Source organism: Corella eumyota, chromosome 1 (assembly GCF_963082875.1).
Source record: "Corella eumyota chromosome 1, kaCorEumy4.1, whole genome shotgun sequence".
NCBI lineage: Eukaryota > Metazoa > Chordata > Ascidiacea > Phlebobranchia > Corellidae > Corella > Corella eumyota.
The window spans coordinates 7,044,686-7,061,893 of record NC_137490.1 but is presented as its reverse complement, the minus strand read 5'-3'; the positions used below and the strand labels follow the sequence as shown (position 1 = coordinate 7,061,893).

The 17,208-nt window shown below is 28.0% G+C and overlaps 2 protein-coding genes across 3 annotated transcripts; both read right to left on the bottom strand.

Annotated features, from left to right (window-relative positions):
* Positions 1 to 2,333: 2,333 nt before the first annotated feature.
* Positions 2,334 to 7,366, bottom strand: LOC145763965 (V-type proton ATPase subunit H-like). Its single transcript, XM_082575520.1, has 12 exons — positions 7,198 to 7,366; positions 6,691 to 6,840; positions 6,160 to 6,363; positions 5,818 to 5,922; positions 5,547 to 5,644; positions 5,052 to 5,244; positions 4,860 to 4,955; positions 4,574 to 4,656; positions 4,229 to 4,354; positions 3,980 to 4,081; positions 2,970 to 3,083; positions 2,334 to 2,699 (listed from the first exon to the last, which is right to left on the bottom strand). The coding sequence occupies exons 1-12, from the start codon at positions 7,297 to 7,299 to the stop codon at positions 2,666 to 2,668; spliced, it is 1,407 nt and encodes a 468-aa protein (XP_082431646.1). The 5' UTR covers positions 7,300 to 7,366; the 3' UTR covers positions 2,334 to 2,665.
* A 594-nt stretch (positions 7,367 to 7,960) lies between these two features.
* LOC145763612 (serine/threonine-protein kinase Nek10-like) lies at positions 7,961 to 17,110 on the bottom strand. Of its 2 annotated transcripts, none has more exons than XM_082575097.1 (26): positions 16,837 to 17,110; positions 16,570 to 16,607; positions 16,311 to 16,439; positions 15,770 to 15,966; positions 15,415 to 15,562; positions 15,013 to 15,157; positions 14,545 to 14,717; positions 14,145 to 14,226; positions 13,907 to 14,034; positions 13,608 to 13,725; positions 13,243 to 13,320; positions 13,032 to 13,160; positions 12,643 to 12,826; positions 12,289 to 12,413; positions 11,910 to 12,012; positions 11,672 to 11,803; positions 11,125 to 11,272; positions 10,653 to 10,863; positions 10,354 to 10,471; positions 9,984 to 10,097; positions 9,619 to 9,708; positions 9,290 to 9,408; positions 9,013 to 9,123; positions 8,648 to 8,824; positions 8,316 to 8,401; positions 7,961 to 8,217 (listed from the first exon to the last, which is right to left on the bottom strand). In XM_082575097.1, the coding sequence occupies exons 1-26, from the start codon at positions 16,906 to 16,908 to the stop codon at positions 8,184 to 8,186; spliced, it is 3,189 nt and encodes a 1,062-aa protein (XP_082431223.1). In that variant the 5' UTR covers positions 16,909 to 17,110; the 3' UTR covers positions 7,961 to 8,183. The 2 variants fall into 2 exon arrangements, with proteins under 2 accessions (XP_082431223.1, XP_082431224.1); XM_082575098.1 differs by having other exon boundaries at positions 8,339 to 8,401.
* Between the last annotated feature and the right edge of the window lie 98 nt (positions 17,111 to 17,208).

The window sequence follows — 17,208 nt, the reverse complement described above, 5'->3', positions numbered from 1 at the left end:
TTTGTGTACCCAATGGATCAGAAAATGGTTAATAATAATTGCTCACACTTTAGCACAAAGACCTAATTTCGATAAAAAGGTTTTAAAAAATTTACTTAAACCCAATGTTACTACACAAATTCCCCATTTTAAACTGTTTCTCTTAAAAATAACAACATTTAATGGATGCTATCACTCAAAACAGTCATAGGGTGATAAGTGTATAACGTGTTGAGCTACATTGTCGCTATTTCCTGCATGCAAGTCTAGCGTTACCTGATTTGGACAGATCGCTTAGGCTGTTGACAGGCGGGTCGCCTCGTAATTAGGACTGCAGCTTGGCTTTGTAATTATTTATCTCCGTACTTGATCCATTTGTGTTTCGGTGTGAAACCGCTCAAAACAGTGGCAGGACGAAACCCGATGCCGGTCTTACCACGTCACAGTCGATCTAGCGTACGCTCCGCTAAGGAGGTGACTTGTTTGCTGTCACGTGACACCCGGGCCAGATGTGAAGATTTGTCGAACAATTAAAAAGGCGCGCGATCTGGGCTTTCGTTGGCAACAATAACGAAAAAAATCAGCCTGGATTTTTTGGCTTCTAGGATTTTTTGTGATTTATTTTGTTGCTGCCGAGATCAGTTTACGCAGCAAGTAATTGAAAGTATAAATCAACAAAAACTGGTTAGCGATGAATGATATGTTTTGAAATATTGCTATTTATCGAATGATTAACAAGTCAGTTTACTCCATTTCCCGTTTTGTTTACTTATTTGATGGTAGCGAAATTCCCCTTGACGATCCATTAAGCAGTATGTGAGTTAATAGAGCAATGCCCAACATAGTTTGTGACTTATTTCCACTGTTGTATTTGTTGTATATCGTGACGACGAAATTTCTGCGAACATTCGAAATTGATTTAGGCGATAAACCCAGCCTCGCTGTGTACATATTATATATTGACAGCAATTTGTCACTCTTTGACTTGTTTCAGTTGCGGTTACTTACTCGGACCCAATCGAGGCGGGCTTCAATCCGCCGAGCGAGCGACCGAACCGTTGTGAGCGTACGGGGTTTTTATCTAAAACAAAGCAACGCTAAACGGATACGGAGTTTACCGAGCAATTAAGAGCGACGGTTCGTCAAGGAAAAATAATAATTTACGTACCCAGTGCGGTAGTGTGAGCAAATAAGGCCCAGCGCGTTATCGCTGAGCACAAACAAATGTGACTTGACATCGTCACGTCGGACTTTGAGCTATGACTAAAATATTAATCCAAATTATTTTTATTTATTTTTGACCAGGCACGCTGTTGATTATTTGGATTTAGCAAATTTCAAGTATATAAATTAACGTCGGTTTTAGTAAAACCAGGCTAGGAATAAAACTAAATTAAATATTGACAAGGGAATAGAGTTAATTTAAAAACAAACAAACACTTTCAATATGCGGCCGGGTTGTTTTCTAAAACAATAAAATTTTACAAAATTGTCGTTGCTAAAAAATCGTTACAACGTTTAAGATATCTGATAGGCCTTATATGGTAAAAACTGATATATAAAACTATATCAGTTGTCCTATAATACTATTGCCTTGTAAGTGTTTATTTATTTTATAATTTCATAACAAAGTTTATACCTTTTATTCAATTTAAATTCCATTTATTTTTTGTTGTTTAAGTGGTTCACAAAAATATATGTAAATTTAAAAAAAAAATCATAATTTTAAAGATTTGGCGACTCTAGCTCCATCTAGAGGTAAATGAACTATGCGCGCGAAGAGCATAAAAAGGTAACTTTACTGATTTTATGTTTACGGACAAAAGTGATTACTAGTTAGTTAAAACATTTTATGTATAGGGTGCTACAAAATATCTAAACGTAGCTTACGATTTTTTTATTACAACAATATATTTTAAAAGTAAGAGAACACAGTAATTAACAAAACATTTTATAAAGTCTTAAAAAAGCTTAAACCCTAAAGCAATATACCTGTTTAGTTTCAAATTGTTATAAAAAAAGTAAACTATTGAAAAAAAGTAAACTATTGAAAACGCATTGAAGGCGTTTAGGCAAAATTTTCAAAACGGATAGGCGTAAAGCTACTTAACTATTCGACGTTTTTCATTTATACTAAGAGCAACATTCGCCTAAAAGTCAAATTTTAATTACATTTTAGTCATCATTTAAAAAATATATATTTGACAAATAAGCGCCTGCGAAAACAGTGTTGCATAAAATGGTATTTTATTTAGTTTTTACATACTTTTAAGAATATGATATAATGCCTTTACAAAAGAGTTTAAATAGTTGGTATAAACTTAACATCAATATCAAAAACATATTTTCCTACTGAATCTATAACAAATAACCTCCCTGAACACTTCAATAATGATATATTTTATTCACAAACAGGCACAGACAAAATAAAGTAGAAAGAAGTTAATATTGCACAATACGTAACATTATAACAACATTGAAATTTTTGTTGCCCGTAAATAAATATATTTAAATGAAAATAAGGAATTTTAATATCAAATATCATGATTTTAATTTCATGTTATAACCAGTATTAATACTATTAACTTGTACCAATAACTTAAATAGTTGAAAGTAGTAAACTGAAACAAATAATTATTTTCCAGTGACAGACAATAAAGCAAAATCAGGATGGTATTCAAGTTTTTTATTCATTGGAAATTTGTTTTCCTAGGTATTCCCTAAAAATAAAAAAATCATTAAAAAAAATTCACTAATTTCTGGAATTATACCAAAAATTACTTTTTAAGTATGTAATAAAACAATTTTTGAAGTAATAAAAGTATCTGGCAATCCACTGCTCGGTATACAGTGCATATACCTTTATATGCAAAACTTAACTTAAATAATTTGAATTTTTTTTTAAATTTAACTCCAGTAACAGAAACACTTTTTTGAAGCAACCAAAAATAGCAATACATCATATAAAACCTTTTGTTATTGTTACTTACCAGTTATGTACCATGAGTTTTTGTGTTGTGATAAGAGCATTGTACTTAACATTTGCATCTTCGTGCATAAGAAGTTGCATGACTAGCTGCTTGATACCAAGTTGGTCAATCACTCTAAAAAATTTTAATGTTGAAAATTTAAATATTTTAAAATTTGAATGCATGCAGTTAAAATGTATGGTTTGTGTGTGTTATTATTCATAGAAAATCTATTACAAGCAATACCCATTACATGTACACCTACAGCTTAGTCATTGGAGATCAAATTGTAATTAATATATCACAAATACAATAGAATGAGTATTAATTTCACATAATAATATAACTTAAACAATTTAAAATTTAATGTGTATCTATAAATAATAAAGTTCAGCAGCTGATATATATAATATGTATGTTCAATTTTAAAGGCCTTAAAAAAAATAAACTGCCATTTATAGTGCCTGGATAATCATTTACAGGCAATTATAAGTTGCGAGTTGTGATCTTAATACGCCTTTAAAAATGCAGCCTGTAGGGTGAGAAATTTAGTAGTAAATAAAATGTTAAAAGGGTGCGTTTCCTTTTGGCGTTTCCCTTTAAAGTCCAATAAATCATTAGGACATAAACTGCAACTGTACATCCTATAAACTGTTCACAAATGACACATTAAAATAAATGACACCACACAATGTGATGCACTTACTCAATTTAATACTATAACGTCAGATAAATATTTGCAGAGCCGGTATATTAATCAAAAACATTTAAATAAATTAACAACATTTGCAGCAGGAAACAAATTAATTTTTTACAATTAACAAACTTAATTAAACACCGGTACTGTGCGTTAATAGTTTAATTTCGATATAAATTGCGCTCGGGTACAATTAATTAAAGACATAAAGTCTAAAATTTCAGGATTTTAAGTGTGCATTTATTACAAAATTACTATAATCATATAATATGCCAAACTGAAATTTATTGTTCTTATTTTTTTACAAGATTATATATTGTTATGTTTTACTTACTTCTTTCCTCTAGGATAATGGCGAACATATTCTCCAATATCATGTGTGGCAACTGCTAATATTTCAGGTTCCTGGGTTGTCTCAAGTAAGTTAGTTAGTATCCTAAATTTCAAAAAAGGTGCTTTTTAAAATCAACATAAGTTACTAAAAGTGTAAATCAGAAGAAAAGTTAGAGTAAATTTTTAACTAAGATAATATATTTGTTTAATTAACACTTTACAAATTTTTGCACATAAGATTTTAAATTACTTAAGTAGTTCGTAGTTCTTCTCATTAAGACGAGCAGCATTTTCCCTCCAGAATTTATCAGATTTGTGAGCTGGACTCCATTCTAATCTCATTGATCTTACCTCAGATGCATACTCATCAAACGAGCTATGTCGAAAATCGAGATGTTTTAATAAAAAAAAAAATTTCCACTAATTGACGCAACTCAGGCTGAGCAACAAAATTTTATGAGTAATTACTTACAGTTAATTCTATTTTGTTATTGAAAAAACATATTGATTATTGAGTATACACTTAGTATGTGAAATGGAATAGTATTTTAAGTGCATACATTGTTATTTAATCATAATTTGCATAAACATTTACCTGAGATCTTGCAAACATTCACTTAAATGTTGCATCAAGTATTCGATATCATTTTTGATATCCTCATCAACAAAATTTCTTCTCTGAAATTATTATACCACATATTTAGAATTTAACAAAAATCCAAAAATTATAGTTGGTGAAATTAATATGGTTATATAGTTTAGTACCCATTGCTAGTTTAGTACCCATTGCTGGTGTATTCCAAAAACTTAAAAAAAATTTATCCATAAAAATTTCTAATAACCAAAACTAAGGGTGCCTTAAATCTGAGATGGATACTTACTTCTAAAATGTCCAAATTTTTAAGAACTTTGCAGTGAATCATGTTGAGAGAGTAAGCCTTCACCGTTTCCATATCATCGTTGTTCTCAATCAAGTGCTAATACGAATTATACAGTAAAGCGAAATAAATTTACAGAAAAATGTAATGTAAAAATTTCTAAATTTTATAAAAGTTGAAAAGGTGAACACTTACCCTGAAAGTTGCAAGAATAATTCTTGAAACCTTTTCCTTGGCAGCCTCTGCTAAAATATCTGATAAAACGGGCACTGGATTGTATCTAGCCATCTTAAAAGTTAAGTCTTTGCTGAAGGTCAACAACCAGATGCAAAATATGGTCTGGTATTGAACTTGGAAGCCACATTTTGTGTACAAAAGAGACAACAAACTAAAAAAAAAACTTTAGTTCAATATTTTGATATCAATTTAAGGGTTTGTGTATTTTTTCCTCAATTTGGGAAGCTTGACTTGATGGCCTTCACATGGGGGTAACCTGAGTCAACCCCAGTGTCTTACTAAAGGGCAGTATAGCATAACAGTAGTGGGAGTCAAACCCAGGACTTTATGTAGTAAAGCCAAGCGTACTAAACACTTAACCCGATGCCAGTTAATGAACTCAAAATATTAACTTAAATTTTTTGTTTAATTACAATTTGAATAATATCTTACAATGGCTAACAAAACACTTACCAAGATAGTCCATCCATTTCAAAGAAAACAACCCTGTATTCTTTAACTCTTAACATCATTTGTAGTGAAGACAAAATACTTTGCACATAGTCAGTTAACTAAATTATTTAAGAATGTGATAAAGAAAAATTAAGCAAAGTGTAATACAGTCACATTATTTATATAAATTTAAAAATTATTATTTAAGTATTTAGACTAATCTCCTGTTAATAAAGTATATATTTCTAATTACGATTAAAATTTTTTTATAATAGTTAAATAATAAATAAACCTCATTAGTTAATTGAGTTTTGATCCAGTTCAAATAATAAGTGAGATCTTGTTCACTCATTTTTTCATCTCCCCAACATGCTAGTTTGGCAATAATACGACTTGCCTATACAGATAAATATTATTAAACAAACTAGGCTACTATAACACGATATAAAGTTAAAATATAAAACCTCTTTTGTAAAAAAACGCATAAATTACCCAGCAATAATATCAAACAACTTTATTTTCTTTGTATCAGACAATAAAAAAACTACAACATTTATATGTAAAAGTTCATTTTTTTTCTAAAGATTATCATAAAATCAGAAGGAACAATAAAGAATTTAACTTTAAAACTTACCTGGTGAACAATATATCTATCAGTTCTGTTCAACATATTCATGAAACCAATCCATGGTGAAGCTCTTTTTTTGTTGTTTGAATCATGAAACAATTTAGTTCGTTGTGGGTCCTCAGTCAACAAATCATCTACAGCAGTAAGGACATAACGAACTGTCTGCTCCTTTGATATTCGAGTCATCAAGGAAATAAAAGTCTTGGCACACTGAAAACACAAATAAAATTGTACAAATGTGCTTGGTCATATCCGAAAAATACTTGCACATAAACTTGTGGTACATATATACATACTTCTTGTAACTAAACTCATGTTATAAATCTTATGCAATACAAGTTTAAATATATATATATAAATTCAAGCTTATGGGTGTATATGCAAATTACAAATTTATTTTAAACTTTTTGTTGAATATCATTCCAATTCAATATTTATTACATATATATCAATAATATCAGAAACTAAACAAAATAAACGATATATATATACTTAAAATAAAAACCAAAATTTTATTTGTTTTAAAATTTAGCAAACCTCATCACCCCTACGTTCAAGAACTTGCTGACGTGCATCAGTGGTTTTAGCAAGATCGAATTCTCGAATTACTTCGAAGTCCTCAGTTTGAATCATTTGACCTTGAAGATATGATTGCCAGTTTACTGTGTGACCACGGACTTCCATTGCCTGTAAAATTTTATTCAAAAGTGAATTAAATAGCACAAAAAACTGTAACAAAGACTGGATATGTTAATATTTTAATGTACCCATAAATATAAAATTTGGCCACATTGAAAACTAAAGAATTTATAGCGAATTATACTAGAGTATATATATATTTTTAATTTAAATTAGGCAGTAAATGCTCATAAACTTTCAAATAATGAGCAAAATATTAAAAATCAAACATACAACTGTTTAAAAATTTGTTTTTACTTATAAATCATTATAAAAAAAACAAAAACCCCAAAAAATTTATAAATAGAAAATAACAAAAATTCAAACTGCTTATAAAACTCTTTAAATTTGTTATATTAAATTTACCTGTGCCTGCAACTTGTTGGTGGGAACTGGTTGGAGAGAAAGAATATTTCCATCAGACAAATTATTATGATTGCTCATATTTGCAGTTACTGGTCTACTCATTTTTGCGTTGTATTTTACTCACATAAATATAATCCACAATTTTATATCCAACAGGAAACAAACCTATCTTTCTGTGAACAACAATAATTACAAACTGACAAAGTAATAAAAAACATATTGTCTTATTTTTTGCTGTCTGTTTTCTTATAAGCTAAACAATAATTTCAAAAATTGATTTAATTTATTAAAAAAAAAGACTATATACCGCTAACAAACTAATATAATATGATTGTATTTTTTTTTGATGTTTACATTATTTTTAACAATTTCTTTGAAAAAATTTTAGTTTTTTTACGTTTAGCAAACTTCTCAGTTCACCGAGTTCAATAAAAACAATGAAATCACATGAATTGTTTTTTTAATCACGTGAATAATAATATAATGGTAGCCGCTATCCAATTTTTTGCGTTTATCCTCGATCATAAAATGTAAAAAATTAGATGTTTTTACCTAATGCACAAAATACCGGATTTTAAAATAATTGCTAAAAATAATTAAATACAAGTTTTAAATTAGCGATAGCGAAAATCCAATATTTTGGAATTTTTATGCACTTAAAATTAAACATTTCAAAGTACAACTTCACAAACAACAAAGCAAAATTAAACTTGATTTTATTTGCAAAATAAAAATCTTTATAAATATTTGTCACAATCTGTGCTAAAACTTTGAAGCTTCAAATAACAGAAATACAAAAGAAAACAAAAAACAGTACGGCAAATATATAAAGCAAAAAAACTTTAGGTGAAGATATAACACTAAGCAGCATTTAATTAATAAAAAATATAAAACATTTCTGTCTTAAATGAAACTTTTGTCATCGCAAAGTTGAAGAAAACAATAAAAAACAAAACTTGTAATTAAAATCTAGGTTAATACTTTGTTTAAATACTAAGGTCGTTTGGAACAGTGTTGCACCTGCGAAAAAAAGTTAAAAACAAATTTAAAATAATGAATACTTACCTCTTTATACTTATTTAATTTAAAAAAATTTTAAAATGCAACTTGTGGAATACCTGTGTACTAAGTTAGATCTTACATTGTTTGGTTTGTCAGCGATATCATAGTAACCACTTTCTCTTAAAACATGCTCAATTATGTTCTAAAAATAAAATTAGAAACATACAAAAAAAAATTAACAAATTATAAAAAAAGTGTAAAGCCTAGCTGCCGAGTAACAAAAATTTAAAAGAACAAGAATATGATGTATAGTTTTTACTTTTTAGACAGTATTATGCAGATTGTTTTATAAGAAAAGATATTTAGGCTACATAAAGTAAAAGTTTAATTAATGACAACTTTTAAAATAAATGTAACATTTCATACAATTAACAGATGTAAAAATCACCTGCATTTGAGCATAGGTAATACCATCCTCATAAAGTTTTTCACCATCATTTTGTGTTGGAACGTGACTAGTTCCAAATAATTCTCTGGCTGCTACCTCTGCTGTTGCCTTCTGTGTAAGTGATGAATTTTCAACAATAAAATTCACATCTATGGTTTCATGGGAACCATAAGAAAGCTAAAGAAAAAGAAATGCCTTTTACATATAACTAACATATACATATAACTTGCACTAAGATTCTTTACGTAAAGATTGCTATTTTTTGTTTAAAAAAAGAAGCTTTTTATAGCCAAGTTAAATTTGGGATTACTGAACCAAAAATAAAATCAATTTTATATCATAATTACAAAAAATAAATCTAAAACCTTTTTCAATTCATCTTTTAAACCAGACGATCTGCTGTTTGGTGAAAATAAAGCTCTTTTATATCTTGATATTATTCTACGGCGATAATTAACTATACTTGTTGGTGGTAACTGTAAAAAGAACATGAATATCATTACTAAATTTCAACACAGGGTGTGTGAAAAGCCAAAGTATTTTAAATGATTTATAATTTTGAGAGTAAAAGTATATAACTTATGTAATAATTTTTGGTTAACTGTGTCACACTTAAATTCTACAAAAAATTTAATTTCTTACTTGATCAATGGAAATAATTTTGTGCAGTTGCATTAAAGTTTTTTGAACAGGATCTTTTATTTGACGAACTTTGCTTGGGGAAATAATCAAAGTGCCAGCAGAACTACCCCCAGATGAAACTAAGAAAAACATATATTTTAATTTATATCACACTTGTGTAATAGTTATAGTGATAGATTAAAAAAAAAAAAAAGTTCTTCATAAAATCTTTAACATAATAAAAAAGTTTTTCATAAATATATATTAAAATATTTTGAGTACTATTGTAAATTCAATAAAGTACAATTCACTGTGGTGTTAAAAATAATTTATCATATAAAAAAGCATACATGGCCTTCTAGCTGACAAAAGTTGATTTCCATTAGGTGTAAATGGAGGCTCCATACGCGAATTTACTGATTCAGAATTATTTCTCAATCCTGAAAAAATTGTATATAATATTAATGATATTTACAACTTGCATATTACTTAATAACATAGGACAAATTTTTAACAAATAATACATATTAACAATGGCATAACACAAACTAATAAATCAAGAGGATTTTTTTAGGCATAACTCAAAATAGCACTAAGCTACACAAAAAGAATATATTTAAGCTTTTCAAAAACATTGAAAATCTATACATACATATACATGATTATTTTTATATCTCCACTATGTTATAAAATGTTAAACATTTTAAAACCCAACCTGCTAAATCAAAGCTTAAAGCTCTACGCGGAACCCTTAAATCAGGACTAGGTGGATGTAATTTCTTGGTACTACCTGAATTTGGTCTTGACCAACTTAGTTTACTTATATCACCTTAACACAAAATTAACAAAGGTTTTAATTTTAATCGGTCAAATTTAGTATAAATTTAGGGTATGGCTAATTTGTGTATTAAATAAGCTTACAAGATAATTAAAGCTGTATTTAATTACCTTGTTTATTTTCTACAATAGGAGATTCTAATCTTTTTGTGTTTAAAATATGTCAATTAAAAATAAAAATTTTTAAGTATATATTTGTGCAAAATCAGGTAAAATTTAACAGAAAAGTAGAAACTACAAAAACAAACCAGGATCGTTAACAAACACTTCAGTTTCATCAGAGTTTAATCTTGAAACCACTGAAGGTACCTCACTAGATGAAACACTTCCATCCGATAATTCACAAGCTCTTCTCTCCGAATTTTCCTAAAGATATTTATAATAAAAAAATCTTAACCTACAAAAGCAATGACGTCACATCATGAGAGCAGTCTGGATGTTACCCAGGACCTCATCTAGTGAAGACAAGTGTTCTGACCCTTACTCAACTTGTCCGCCACATATTAAAATTTATAATTTTTTATTAAAAACTAAAGCAAAATGACACCTGTGAAGCCTGAAACAAAGTTTGATAATCCTCCCTGTTTCTTCTTGCTTCATGAAAATGTCTCTGAGTCCGTTTTCTTTCTTTTTCTAACCTTTTTTCAGCAACATTATGGAGAGAGGTAATGTGGTCGGTGTAGAGCAACATTCGGTCAACAATAAGAGCACAAACCATAATTATGTCTGGCCTATCTTCTGGTTCTACTGTTAAGCACCTTAAATGATAGAATTATGTCAGAAACATGATTTTGTAAGAGATTTGCCATTAGAGATATGTTATTGTTTAATTTAACTTAAAAATTATAATGTGTTTATATGAATATTATGTATAAATATAAAGGTGTGTTTCTTGATAAAAGTTCATTTTTTGTTTAAATTTTAAAAGCAAACTTTAAATGTCAATACATCTAACTTATGTTTTTAATTTTAAACAATTAACTACTATTTTTTTTTAAATATAATTTTATTTCACTTACTTTCTTACTGTGTTGCTAACCAGTTTGGAATAACCCCAATCTTCTGGTATTGGAGCATACTCTGCATTAACAATCTTGGTGGCTAGTGCAAGCATGTTACTGCTCATAAAAGGTGGCTCCAGGGTGGCCATTTGGTAGAGTATACAACCTATCATAATAGGTTAATACAGAAATGTTAGTATTTGTTGTCAATACTAATATGCAAAAGGATTGATAACAATATATTGGACAGGAATAAACAATTTGCTGGTAGGGTGGTGTAGTGGTAAGAACACTTGCTACGTGGGTTGAATTCCCACTGCCCTCATGCTGTAGCGCACTTGAGTAAGGTGCTATAAACGATATAAACTCCTGCTAAACCAGCACTTAATCAGCAGCTTATCCATCAGGCAATTATAATTTATAATATCCCAAACTGCCACAGGCAACTCGAGACTGGATTTAAGTCACCCATTTGACCTTTCCACATCGAAGATAAAGATATATACTTAAAAAAAATTGAAGAAATAGTTAGTTAATAAAACTTTTACTATTAAAATTAATTTACCAAGAGCCCAAATATCAGCTTTATCTTCATATGGAGTATTTTTAATAATTTCCGGACATGAATATAGCAGAGTCCCCACTGCTGACATCATTTTAGAGGTTTCTTTTTTCTGTTTTGCCAGTCCAAAATCAGCTAATTAAAGAAATCAAATTATTAATCAATATTTAAGTTGTTTTCCAAAAGTTAAATAATATAGCATTGAATTTAATTGACAGTATTTTAGCTCAAGTTAACTTACTAATTGTAACTTTATCATTTTCCCCAAGCATGACATTGTTTGGCGTTAAATCACGATGAACAATTCGCTTATCACAGTGCAAATATCTTAATGCTAAGCACATCTAAACAAAGCAAATAAAATAAGAACACAAACTACGTTATATACCTGGAAATTCATAAAAAAGATTAACAATGTTTTTATATAAAAATCTTATTTCTTTTTAGTTTAAATAGTTCTAACAAACCAAAGTTAAGTTTAAAAATGCGTGTATTAGTAAGGGAATTTGAACACAATTGAACTCGTATTAAATAACACCAAAAGTGTATTATTAGATTTCCACACCAAAAACACTATTGTTCCAAAACATAATCATTAGAATGAACAATGGAACCCCTACTTGTATAAATACTCTCCACACTCTAGCCTCTCCCATTCCCTTTTCTCCCTTTTCTTTGAGTGAAGTAAAGTGTTCGTGTAGAGAAGCTCCTTCTATTAATTCCATCTCAATGTAAAGTTTGTCGTCTAAAAAAAGTAATTTTTGGTAAAACAAGCTAAAAGTTTTGCAACTTAAAAAACTGGTTTATTTTTCAAGTAACAAGTGTAAACAATGTTTTTTAGTGCCAACTATTTTACAAGGAAAAATTTATTAATGTAGCACTAATTAAAAACACTAAATAAGGAATTTTGTAGTAGTATACCTAAAACATGTATCTGAATTTGATTTTTAAATAATTTTGTAAAAAAATCTTACTTTCTTCAAATGTTGAGTAATATCGAACCACGTTTGTATGCCTTAGTTGTTCTCGAATAATGCTTAACTCTCGAACAATTTCATCAATTTCCTTTTTCTTTCTTTCTTGGCCAGTCTTGCCTCCTCCAACTGCAACACTCACTTCTTTAAGTGCAAGTGGAGTCTGAGTTGTCTTCTTTTTTACCTTGAGTTAAATTTTTTTTTATTTACATAAATGTAAACTTACAACATTTACACAATGTTATTTTACAAACATTAATATTTGTGTGGATACAGTAAAATTGCCAAGTGCCTGCAAATATCAATAAATTAAATATCCAATTGAGCTTATTTAAAACATTTAATTTCAAACTGGCATTTCGAAAATAAAACTTTTAAGACATTATTACCCTGTACACTGAACCAAAAGCTCCAGATCCAAGAATATCATAGATTGCATAATCTCTGATAAATCTTTTTGGTGTTTTATTTTGATTTAATTCCTGAATACTTTCACGAATATTTTCTACATCCTCAACCTGAAAAATTCCAAAAAATTATGATGACAAAATTTTTTAATCAAATTTTTTCAGTTTATAATTTTATTGAAATAAAGTATACCTTCATATTATTAATGTGTTCAACAAGAGGTTTGTACAAGTCAGGTTCTCTTACATAATGACCAATATCTATGAAATTCTACAAAAAAAAAAAATTATTTAAACCAAATTGGCAGGTGTATTATCAAACGACTTTAAGCAATGACATTAAAAACTTCAACAGTATAAAAGAGTACGAAATGTTACTTTATGTTTAGGCCCAAAAGTCGACACTTCCCCATCAAAGATAAATAAATACAGAATAAAGTAAAACAATTAACTCTATTTTACAAGATAAATGCAGCATAAACCTAACAAAAAATACATTTTACAGCACTTGTGGTTCTTTATTTTACAGCTGTTCATTTTACATTTTTGTTAACTTACTTGAAACATCTCTGGGGGAAATAATCTTTTAAACATTTTTCGATTTCTCTCCATCGAGAAAAGAAATCGTAAAGCTCGAAATGCATTTCTTTGCATAGCATAAATCCCATTCTGGTGTCTAAAGTAAATTAAAAATCATTATTAAAAACTATTATGCAACTAATTATATTGCCAAGTAACTTAATATTTAAATTTAAGCAATTTGGTAATGTAAAAAGATAAAAAGTTATTTAAATTTAGTCTACCTTTAAAATTCAAAAAAATAAAGAACTTAATTTGAGTACAAGTTTATAGTTTACTTTTGTTTAAATTTTTGTGGCAGTATTAGTTTGGCAATAACAAAGAGTCCGTTAGTTTGCACAATTGATTGTGTACACCTGTCATCTAATGCCAACTCTGATAGTGCAAAACAGCAAGCTGAGTACAACTTAAAACAAACAAAATAGTTTAACTAAAATAAACAATAAAAGTTAAAACATTAATACAATTTTAACAGGATTTTAAAAAAAGAGTAGAAAGTGTTTAAATTGTTTTTACTTTAAGTTTTTTGCTAAGCAATTCTTCTTTATCTGATTGGGATTTGGATAATTCAGATCGATTATAAATCAACACTCGATCCCTGGAACATAAAAACATAAAAATAATCAAAATTTTTATAATTTATATAAACAGAAATAGGCCATTTTCATCTGGTGTCTAAAAACAGGCAGTCTATAACAGCTAGTAAAATAATTAGAAAAATTAAAAAAAAATATTACAACTGTTTTTTAAACACATTGACTCAACTTAACCTTTAATATATACAGATTGTATACAACTTTATAAAAACATAAGTCAAGGCAAAAGCTGTTTTCTTAAACAATTCGAAATTAACACAATTTTACACACAAAAAAGACATTTATGCGAGTAAATTCATATTACAAAATTATTACATACTTGTTTAACAAGTTAAGTATGATTGGAATTCCACCCAGCATTCGAATTTCATTAGCAAAAGACATATCCCTACATAACAGCACTAATATCCACACCACATGTCTGAGTAGCTCACACTGTTCTCCATCATTTAAAACACTTAACAGCACAGGCAAAGAATCATATATCATCATCTGTTTAATATTCAATAAGGTATATTTAATATTTGAACTGTTTAAAAAAATTTAAAAATAATTTGGCTTTAAAAGCTTCTTAAAAAATAGTGTGTAAATCATTTTTTACAAAAACAACAAGATAAAACAAATGTTTTCAACAACATATGAAGTTAACTTAACTTTCAATATATACAGTATGTATATAACTTTAAAATAAACATAATTTAATACATAAAGTTAACATTGTACAACAATCAGATTGCCCATATTTAAAAAAGAATTTATTTAGACATTAGGTTTTTTTTTTATATACCTGTTGACATATTTCATTATCAGAACACAATATTCTCAACAAATTTGCTGCCAAATTTTTGGAAGTATTATCGTATTCTTGAATTATTTGATGAACAATCACTTCAACAGAATGCAATTTGGCAATCAATGTTCGAACTACAGGACTAAATCAACATAAATTATAGTGAAATCTGTTGGTGTTAGTTTGTGATACCTTATCTTTAAGTACTTGTAAATCATCACAAAATTATTATCAAGTAAAACATTAACTTAAGTTTCATGTATTTAAACATAAATTCTAAAATAGAGTATTGTATTAAAGTGACTTTACTGAATCACAATAAAACATCAAACATAATTTATTTAATATTTAAATTAGATTGATAAAAAGTTCATGCCAACACAAATAAAAAATAAATACCTTTCTGCAAATGAAGCCAGACAGTCCAGCGAGCAATGTAGGATAAATAAATCGCTTGATTTTAACAAATGTAACATGACTTTGTGAATTTTGTTTTGAAATAGTTGATCATGATTTTTTTGGTGATATGACATTTTTTGAAAAATGGCTACAAAAACAACACAAAGAAAAAAAATTTTAAAAAATAAAATAAAAAAGTACATGAAACATTAAAATGTTGAGAAAACATTCAACAACCTACACATGCAAAAAAAAATTAGTCTGTCCAATTACAAATACATTTCAGATATATATACATCTTTATATAATAATGCTTTAATAATTAAAATAGAACCTAAAAACATCATACACTTACAAGCTAAATTGGAGACGATATCAACAACCAGATTTTCTTCAGTACAAGTTAGATAACTGGTGACCTTTTGGTTAAAAATTTCAGAAAAATGGGATAGGCCGACAGAGTGTTCCATGAATTGTTGTTGAAAATAAATATCACGAAGCAACATCCGCAAACAAATAACAGTATGCAAAATATTTTCAGAACTCATAGAGCTATATAAAAATTTTAGAGTTTAGTCCTTTATAGTCTGGCAGCATTGCCGGAAGTAAAAAAAAGGCAAGATAAAATTATATTGTCATAATTAAGCCTAGTAGCTCCGCCTCAATTTCTTTTTTAATAAATTTTAACATTTTAATAAAAGTTACAAAAAACAAATAAACATTTAACAATACATTGATTTGGTGGGAAAAATGCCTATATCGAATTATGATTAAAAACAAGCCACAATTATTAAATATTTGTTTATTATTTTACAGTATAATATGAGGTGGTCACCAAATTAATCAGACAGAGCTATCAAAAATAATAAACAGGCTATAGCGAAACAAATCCTTACATATCAAAATGAATATTAAGCAATCCTTGAAGTATTTTAGAAAACAGTTTTTTGTTGATGTGCTCGGAAAATTTTCGTTCCTTTTTGTAAAAAGAACTAAACCATTCCATAAGTTCCCCAGCTGTAAATCTGTAAAAATGAAAAATACATTACACATATTAAGTGCAACATAAATTGTTTGCAAAAATGTTAATAGGATTAAAAACCTTACAGCGCTACATGTATTAAATTTTATACAAAAAACTTTTACAATCCTTACTCTTCTGTTGTAAATTTTCCACCATTCTTCTTCATTTTCTAAAACAACATCTTTTTTTTAAGTTTTAAAAGCATTAAATAATTATACAACTAACAAATGTTTGTTGTTTAAAACCAGTTAAAAAGGATTAACTTAATTTTACTTAACACAATCAAACATACATGATTTTTTTTCATTAGCCTACGAATACTACAAAACCAATTGAAATCTGATTTATTAAAAAAATTTTACAAATATTAAAAAAAGATAATAGATCACAAAACATACCTTTTCTTTTAACATTTTAATTATTTCTTTTAAGTTTTGTTCTTCATTGTCCGTTTTTAGTTGCCCCTCCATTATTATTAGTGCCGTAATGCCAATAAACCCTGCGTTAAACCACTAATATTTTGCAACACAAATAAATTAGCAGTTACAAAAATTGTTTATTTTTATTGTCATGTATACTTTTTGCTGGTAAACGCAATTGTGGTAACCACATATATTAAAGATTATTACGTCACTTTGTATTTAAATTATTAAAAAAAAAATTTTCGCTACCCTAACCTATTAAATTATTTAAAGGCAATTTATAAAAAAGGCTATTATTGAATTAGCAACTAACTTTCTAAAAAATAGACAATTTTATAAAATAAGAAT

Excerpts from the sequence above, each read along its gene's own strand:
- LOC145763965 (XM_082575520.1), bottom strand. The coding sequence starts at position 7,299 with ATGAGTAGACCAGTAACTGCAAATATGAGCAATCATAATAATTTGTCT. Across the intron at positions 5,645-5,817 it reads AAACTCAATTAACTAATGAG|TTAACTGACTATGTGCAAAG; the intron begins GTTTATTTATTA and ends TAAATAATTTAG. Across the intron at positions 3,084-3,979 it reads CATTATCCTAGAGGAAAGAA|AGTGATTGACCAACTTGGTA; the intron begins GTAAGTAAAACA and ends AAAATTTTTTAG.
- LOC145763612 (XM_082575097.1), bottom strand. The coding sequence starts at position 16,908 with ATGGAGGGGCAACTAAAAACGGACAATGAAGAACAAAACTTAAAAGAA. Across the intron at positions 14,035-14,144 it reads TGCTTAGCAAAAAACTTAAA|TTGTACTCAGCTTGCTGTTT; the intron begins GTAAAAACAATT and ends GTTTGTTTTAAG. Across the intron at positions 8,402-8,647 it reads TTACCTATGCTCAAATGCAG|AACATAATTGAGCATGTTTT; the intron begins GTGATTTTTACA and ends TTTTATTTTTAG.